This window comes from Otolemur garnettii, unplaced genomic scaffold (genome assembly GCF_000181295.1).
Source record: "Otolemur garnettii isolate 467f Iridium unplaced genomic scaffold, OtoGar3 scaffold00178, whole genome shotgun sequence".
Classification (NCBI taxonomy): domain Eukaryota; kingdom Metazoa; phylum Chordata; class Mammalia; order Primates; family Galagidae; genus Otolemur; species Otolemur garnettii.
Window position 1 is genome coordinate 2514153 of NW_003852573.1, and position 9070 is coordinate 2523222.

Below are 9070 nucleotides of genomic sequence, written 5' to 3' on the forward strand. Positions count from 1 at the left end.
AAAAAAAAAAAAAATAATAATAATAGTTTTATCCCAAGCCAAGAATTAAGGAGGTAGAATGTTTTGTTGTTGTTGTTGTTTTTAAGTTTGAGTTTTAGAATAGAAGAAAGCTAGGTTTCAAAATCTAGCCCTGCCATTTAACTGTGATGACTTTGGACAAACTTTATTCCCATTTTCAGATACCATTATTTGAATACAAGGCTTTTTATATTGTGAGAATTAAGTAAGATAGTACAAATTACCAGATACATAGTAAGTGCTTGTAAATAATAACTATTAGTAGACTATGGAATAAATAGCTGTGGGATTCTAAGCATTTTATGTTTAGCAGTTAAATATGTGTATCTTCTTTTGGCCTCCCAGTAAGGAAAGGAAAATCTGCCAGTCTCCTGGGGGCCAAGACTTAAGAGAACGTGTATTCTTTTTTTCTCTCTCTTTAGTGACTGAAATAGAGAAATTATATAAACAAATGCTGGAGAACAGCTCTGGTACCAGTGGCCATTTGCCACAGGCTCTTCAAGCAGGACTTTCTCTGCCATAAAAGGCTTGGGACCAAGATCAGGAAAAGTCAGATATTTTTAAAGGGGCAAAGGTTATTTTTAACTTCTTTCAGTCTAGTGAACTTGTTGTTTTCCCATATTGCTCCTTTACCTATCTAAAAAAGAATCTCAAAAGAATCTCATTCTACTTGTCATGGTCTACTAGAGTCATGGGCTAAAACTGATCTTGCAAATGATTTCAGCAATGCAGCAGAACATGTGGAATTTGGAAGAAAGTTGTAGAAATTGAATGTTGGTGATATCTACTAATTGATTATTTAACAGAACAAAAGGATATTTTAATTACATATTTTGTATTTATATAGACAGCAATAAAGAGAATGGCTTGCCTAACTTCTTGAAAGAAGAAAACGAAGTGAGCCTAGTTTTGTAGTAGAACTATAGGTAAGAAGGTATCGATTGCCAAAGACATGTAAGTAGAATGTATGTAAAGAAGAAACTAGAGCGTCAGCTTCCTTAGAAATTTAGAATGATTCCTAAGAGCAAGGACTAGAAGTACATGATCTTTCAGGTATCATTTTCTGTATCTTGTTATATCTGAAAAAATAATTCTCCAGTCATGACTCCTTAAGACATATTGTTTTTTGCTTTATTGTGATTCTTGGACTGAAACTTAACTTTCCTCCTGGTTCTCCTCCTTAGATTGCTACCTGTTCTGATGACAATACACTAAAAATATGGCGCTTGAATAGAGGCATAGAGGAAAAACTAGTAGGAGATAAACTTTCCACAGTGGGTTGGGCGTCTCAGAAGAAAAAAGAGGCGAGAGCCAGCCTAGGTAAGGATGTCATGCACTTTCTAATTTTTTTTTTTTTTATTGTTTGACTGGTTTAGTCCTACACTACACAGTGGTAAGCTAGATTTGATCTCGTGTCGGTATGTGTTTAAGAAAAGTACCATCTTCTTGGCATTCATCCTTTTGATAAATATTTCCTGAGCACTACTGTGTTTATCATCTACACAAGGCGCTGGAATATAGTAGTGGATATATTCAACAAATATTTCTTGGACACTGCTCTTAGATGCTGGGGATTCAGCAATAAACAAAAGAATCAGAAATCTCAAAGCTATAAATAGAGCTTTACATACATATTAGTATGAGAAGCAATAGACAAGATAAAGAAATAAAATACATACTGTGTCAAATAAAAATATGTGCTTAGGGACAAAGGAAAACAGGAAAAGGAATACAGCAAAATGTGTTGTTGAAATTTTATATTAGGTGGCCAGGGAGGCTTCAACAAAAAGATCACATTTAGGGCAGCACTTATGGCTCAGTGGGTAGGGCGCTGGCCCCATACACTGAGGGTGGTGGGTTCAAACCCCGCGTTGGCCAAACTGCAACAAAAAAACAGCCAGGCGTTGTGGTGGGCACCTGTAGTCCCAGCTACTGAGGAGACTGAGACAAGAGGATTGCCTAAGCCCAGGAGTTGGAGGTTGCTGTGAGCTGTGTGACGCCACGGCACTCTACCCAGGGCAATAAAGTGAAAAAAAAAAAAAAATCACTTTTGAGGAAAAAAAGTAATGATCAATGTGGATATTTTGGAGAAGAATATTCGAAGAAGACAAAATAGCAAATGCAGAGGTCTCCAGCAGGGGCAGGCCTGGTATGTTTTCCATTCCTCAAGGAAGCTAACATGGCTATTGCTCTTATGGTCAGAGCGAGAAAAGGAGAGGAAGGGGATAATAGTAGGAAATGAGTTCTTGTGGCACTTCGCCTTTAATTTTGATAGACAAAAATCCACTAGAGGGTTTTGAGCAGAAAAATATCATGATCTGACTTTTAATTTGATCATTCTTACTCCTGTGTTGAGATTAAATTGTAAGTGGATCAGAATAAAATAAATTTATTTACTTATGTAACAGTCTCTCACTTTGTCACCCTCAGTAGAGTGCTATGGTGTCATAGCTCACAGCAATCTCAAACTCTTGGGCTAAAGTGATTCTCTTGCCTTAGCCTCCTAAGTAGCTGGGACTACAGGAGCCCACCACAACACCTGGCAATTTTTAGAAATGAGGTCTCACTCTTGCTCAGGCTGGTCTTGAACTTGTGAGCTTAGGTGATCCACCCATCTCAGCCTCCCAGAGTGCTAGGGTTATAGGCATGAGCCACTGTGCCTGGCAGGAAGCCAATTTTAAAAACCATTCAAATAATCCAGGAAATGAAAATGGTAACTTGGACCAGAGTAGTAGCAGAAGATATGATAAAAAATTATCAAATTCAGAATATATTTATAAGATAGAGCCAACAGACTATGCTATGGGATTGGATGTGGGGATAATATGGAGTTATCAAGGATGATTTCCTAGTTTTCTCTTGTGAAGCTACAAAGATTGTATTTGGTTAACCTAAATAGGAATCCCTACAGGAGAAGCAGGTTTGGGAGGGAACCACTTCAGTTCCATTTGAAAATATTGCTTGATACAATTATTAGAGTCCAAATGGAGATGTCAGGGAGTCGTTTAGATGTTGAATTCCACAATTCAGAGATAGTGTTGTAAATTTGATTCAAAATTACATAGATGAAAATAGAAGTAGATAGAAAAGAAATTAGGTCTAGGGTCTGAGCCTTGAGGCACCCTAGTGTTTACAGCAGCAACGTGTGGATCACAACCCACAGAACTGTATTAAAGGGCTGCAGCATTAGGAAGGTTGAGAACCACTGGTTTAGAGGTTGGGGAAGTGACAAATGACATTAAATAAGTACAACCAGAGAAGTAAGAGGAATAACTAGAAGAGCGTTATGTCCTGGAAGTCAAGTAAATAAAGGAGGAGGGAGGGATGAATTTGATCTAATGGCATATCAAATAAGATAAGACCTAAAAACTGACCTTTGAATTAGCCAATGTGAGGGTTATTCGGCAACCTTAAGATGATTTTGATGTGATGGTGGCCTAATTGGTATCCTTCAGGGTATGGGAGAAAAGAAGTAAGGGCTACAAGTATAGACAGCTTTTTTTTTTTTAAGAGATGAGGTCTCACTCTGTCACCTAGACTAGAGAACAGTGGCATGAACCTAACTTGATCCTAACTTGTTGCAGCCTTGAATTCCTGGGCTTAAGCATTCCTTCCACCTTAGCCTCTGGAATAGCTGAGACTATGGGGCCACAACATGGCGCCTGGCTAATTTTCTTTTATTGTTTTAGAGACGAGGTCTTGCTATGTTGCCTAGGCCGATCTGGAACTCCTGGCATCAAGCGATCCTCCTGCTTCAGCTTCCTGAGTAAATAGCTTTTTCAAGGAGTTTTGCTATAAAGAAAAGAAGATAAGTGAAGTGGTAGCTGGAGGAAGATGCAATGTTAAAGTTTGGTGGGTTTTTTATTTTGTTTTCTTCTTTTTTTTATAGTAATACAGCATTTTCTATATGATTGGAAGGATCTTAGAGAGAGGGGGAAAATTGACACAGGCAAATTTGCTGGAACAATGTCTTCAAGTAAGCATGAGGGAATTCTATCTGATACACAAGTAGAAGGATAGGCCTAGAGGGGTTAGTTGATTTGATTAACAGTAATTGGAGAAAAGGCAGAATAAGCACAGTTCAGATAGGTGGAGAGATGGAATGGTTATGACTTGTGGAAGTTTTCTTCTGTTCTGATGGCTTTATTTTCTCAGTGAAGTAGGAATCAGGGTTATCAACGAAGAATAAGATTGAGGGAGGAGGTAGTAGAAGCTTGGGAAAAGATGAAAAAATCTAAGATAGTTATCTAGAGCAGTGGGGTCTCCAACCTTTTTGGCACCAGAGACTGCTTTCATGGAAGACATATTTCCACGGACTGGTTTGGGGGTGGGAGGTGGAGCTCTGCAACCCACCTCCTAACAGGCTGTGGACCAGTATGGATCCATAGACTGGGGGTTGAGAACTGCAGATCTAGAGAATAGAAGAGTCAATGGATCAGAGAAGTGTGATTGTTAGACAGTTAGGAGTCAACTTGAGGCTAGAAGTCATTGACTGAAAGTGAGCACTTGATGTGGTTGTGTATTTGCTGTGCATATACTACACTGTAGGTAGGAGTTGAGTTTTACCAGGGATGTGGAGTTTAGCAAAGCAAGTGAAGAAGTGAGCAGAAGTTGAGGGTGCCTTTAAAGGGATAATTATGATTTGTATGTAGGATTTAACTAGGTAAGGAGGAAGTGAGGACACAGTGGAGTTGAGAGGTAGCGTAAAAGTGGTACTATCAATGGATTGAGGGAAAATTGCTGATGAAAAATTGTTCGAATTGGAGTACTGGGAACATAGGTAGTGAACAGAATGGGATAACTGAATTAAGGTAACAGAATACTTCTAAGTATTGGTAATAATTAGGTAAGGGAATAAATGGCTTAGGTGAGAAAAAGGACAAGATTATTATAAGAGAAGGTCAAGAAAGTGAGAAACCAAAGTACAGAAAAGGCCATATGTGTGGATCTCTACAAGTTGACAAGGGATAGTATTGAAGCGAGTAACAATGAACCAAGAGAAAAATCTTCAAGGACTGAGCCCACCAAAGAGGATCTTCATGTTATCATTAGATGTACAGACATAAGCTTGAAGTTTAAGCTTAAAGATGCATTTTACTTTAGCCATCAAAACCTAAGGTAAGCGGGGGGGTTGACAGTGAGACAAGAAAGATATATGCTCATTTTCCTAATGACTGAAGTGGTTTATAAGATGCAGAGCTAGACTTCAGAGGGGTCTTTTGTTAGGAGTCTACTTAATGTAAAGTTTTTGATGCCGCTGCCTTGTATTTTGCTTTCTTTTAAAGTTTTCAATTTGTATTTCTTTAGTATTATAGTTTAATAAGTCAGGTAGAATTACAAGGGTAAATAAGATAAATAGCAGTCACCAGACCCTTTGCCCTACAGTTTCCCTTTCTCAGAGGCAACCACTTTCAAATTTTTAGTTGATTCTTTGATATATATCTCTGAACCTTTAAATAATATTGCACATTTCTCTTTTTTTTATTTTTTGTAGTTTTCAGCTTTATCTGTTATTGACTTCTTTCTTTTGTGACATGAGGATTTAGTTGTCTTTCCTGTTTCCCACTGCTGTCAGTAGGAAACTTTTTAATACAGGGTCCCAATTTTGGTTAGATCAAGATACAGTTAAGTGGTTTTAGTATGCAGTTGTCCCTTGGTATCCATGGTTTTAGGACACCCCTGCAGATGCCAAGTCCTCAGATGCTCAAATGCCTTATGTAAAATGGTATAGTATTTGCGCATAATCTATGCACATCCTCATGTGTACTTAAATCATTTCTAGCTTACATAGTTTAATACCTAATACAATGTAAATGCAATGTAAATATTGTTATGATGTATTATTTAGGGAATAATGACAAGGAAAAAGTTGGTACATCTTCAGCACAGATGCAGCCAACATTTTTTAAAAGACAGGCTCTTACTCTGCATTCCCAGGCTAGAGTGTAGTGAGTGGCCTTATAGCTCACTACAGTCTCAAACTTCTGGGGTCAAGGGAGCCTCCTGCCTCAGCATCCCAAATAACAGGAACTACTGGCACATGCCCCCATTTTTTGTAGCAATGGGATCTCATTCTCTTGTTCAGGGTGGTCTCGATCTCCCTTCCTAACTTTAAGCAATCCTCCCACTTTGTCTCCCAGATTGCTAGTATTACAGGCATGAGCCACTGTGACTGACCCTTTCTTCTCCTTTTTGATTTTGGATTTGCCATTGGTTGGATCAGTGGATATGGAACTCAGGGTAGAGAGGGTTGACTATATTTAGAGTTTTGTAGTAATGAACAGTCTAATTCTAGAATATTTTCTTTTTTCTTTTTTTGAGACAGTTTCATTTTATCACCCTTAGTAGAGTGCCAGGGCATCACAGCTCACAGCAACCTCAAACTCTTGGGCTTAAGTGATTCTCTTGCCTCAGCCTCCCAAGTAGCTGGTACTACTGGCACCCACCACAATGCCCAGCTATTTTTAGAGATGGGGTCAGACTCTGGCTCTTTCTGGTATCAAACTTGTGAACTCAGGCAATCCACCTGCCTAGGCCTCCCAGAGTGCTAGGATTATAGGCGTGAGCATACCCTGCTTCTAGAATATTTTCAACACTTACAATGAGGACTCCATTTCTCCATCTACTTGCCAAAACTTGTTATTGTCTATTTCATTATACCCATCCTACTGAGTGTGAATTGGTATTCCTGTTGTGGTTTGATTTGTGTTTTCCGGATGGCCAGTGATATTAAACATATTTCCTTGTGCTTATTGACCATTTGTATGTTTTCTTCGGCAAAATGTCTATGCAAATCTTTTGTGCATATTTTAATTGGTTTATCTGCCTTCATATTATTGATTAGTCAGCATTCTTTATATATTCTGGATGTTAAGTCCCTGTCATATGATTTACAAATATTTTCTCTTATTCTGTGGGTTGTCTTTTTGCTTTCTGATGCTGCCCCTTGACACGCAAAGTATAATTTTGCTAAAGTCCATTTTATCTATTTTTTTCTTTTGTCAATGTGCTTTTTATGTTGTAGCAAAGAAACTATTGCCTATTCCAACATCAAAAAGACTTGGTCCCCTGTTTTCTTCTAAACGTTTTTTAGTTTTAGGTCTGTGATCCATTTTGAGCTTATTTCTGGCTTATTTCTGTGTGGTGTGAGGTAGATATTCACATGTGGATTAATTAATTTTAATGTGGATAATTAGACTTAATTATCACATTAATTTTTCACATGTGGATAAAGAGACTATTCTTTTTTATTTTCCTTTTTAAGGAGACTATTCTTTATCTCATTGAATTGTCTTAGCACCTTTGCCAAAAATCTGCCAAAATCAATTCAGCATAAATGTGAGTGTTTATTTTTAGACTTCAAATTTTATTCCATTGATCTATATGTCTGCAGTTATGCTAGTTCTTGCCTTGATTATTACAGCTTTGTAGTAGGTTTTGAAATCTAGAAGTTTTAAAACTTCAATTTTCTTTTTCAAGATTATTTTGACTGTTACGGGTTTTATATAAATTTTAGGATCAATTTATCAATTTTTGCAAAAGAGCTCACTGGGATTATCCCATATAATTCCTAAAACAACTGAAAACTAAAGGAAGGTCAAGGAAGTTAGACTTGCCTAAAATCACATAGCTATGATATGGTAGAACCAGGGTTCATACCCTTGCAGCTCGGTTCTAAAGCACATGCTCAGAACTATTCTGCAGCACTGCCTCTTTCGGAACCTAACAGAGCAAAGTTCATATTGAGGCCAGATTGGGAGTTAAGCCTAGATTTTTTTCATTTCTGGGAAATGCTAGGGGTACTCTGAAGAGCACTACAGAGCAACACCCTGATATGGGTGTGAAAGGTTGACACACTGGCCATTCGATCCTCTAAGTCAGCTTCCAGCAACAGATTGGCTGCTGCTAACCACATCTCCATTTTGAAAATTATGTTCCTCTGCTTTCCCAAGTTTCTAATTGCCACTCCAGCCCTTCATTGCTGTCCTGGATTGCATATCTTCTCTTAGGTCCTTTCAGTACATTAACTGGAAGTGTTTAAGTGCCAAGGCACAGCCTCTTTTCCCTCTGCCCTACTTTTCCCAGCCAGCACCTGCTCTATTGCTTACTATTCTTTCACCGTGTTTCAGCCAGAGATCTCATAGCATTGTAGAAGCCAATGGTTCTCAGTCTTGGCTGTGTGTCAGAACTACTTGCGGAGCATTTTAACTTTGTGTGTGCCTCCAGTGATTGATTCAGTAGGTCTGGAGTGGAAGCCAAGCACTTGTATTTTTATTATATAAAGCCCCAGGTAAGTCAGAATTAAGATCCTCTGGTTTAGGCATCATTGAGTGATGGTGATTATCCTTATCTTATAGAGAAGGAAACCTTACCTGTTATATCTCAGGTGCTTGCTGTAGTCGCACAAGTCACTAGGATAATTATAGAGTCTGTTTTCTGATTCCTAGAACCTTACTATTATCCTCAGCAGTAATGATATTTTACAAGCAGTATTTAATAATTCTTTGCTAAGCACTACAGGGGCACAAGGCCCAAAGATGAGTAAATCATCATCATCACCTGCCCTCAAAGTCTAGTCCGGGAGAAACTGTAGTGCATTGTAAACATTTCTCCTAGCTGTATAAACAAAGGTGTTTTAAGAACCCACTGCCTCTGGGAGAGGGGAGCTCTGTGGGAGAAAGGTAAAGAAGTTTGTGCATGTTTCACAATGAAGTTAACATTGTCATCAGAACCTTGAAACAAGAATTTTTGCCTAGCAGAAAAGGGGCTGACTTTGCTAGAAAACCACATGAACAAAGACAGAGATGTGACAATTCACAGCTTGTTCAGGAAGCAATAAGTAGTCTCCTCTAACAATATTCTAAAGTAGCATAGTAAGACTAAAAAGGTAGGGTGAGGCCAGATTGCCATTCTTTTTACCCTTGTGTAGAAAGAAGCTGTAAGTTGACTAACTTAGTAAACTCTCTATAATTCTTGAAAAGAGCTGACTTTCAGGAAGTCTTTAGGACAATAACTTAGTGTCTGCTTCCTTACCTTAAGATTTCTTTTTTTT

The 9070-nt window shown here is 38.2% G+C and overlaps 1 protein-coding gene across 3 annotated transcripts in view; it reads left to right on the forward strand.

Annotated features, from left to right (window-relative positions):
* DTL (denticleless E3 ubiquitin protein ligase homolog) overlaps positions 1 to 9070 on the forward strand; it is a 52995-nt gene that overhangs the window by 34420 nt on the left and 9505 nt on the right. For all 3 annotated transcript variants that reach the window (XM_012811858.1, XM_012811857.1, XM_003800521.2), the window contains one exon: positions 1203 to 1338. In XM_012811858.1, the coding sequence (XP_012667312.1) occupies positions 1203 to 1338 (136 nt within the window). The remainder of the gene's footprint in view (positions 1 to 1202; positions 1339 to 9070) is intronic.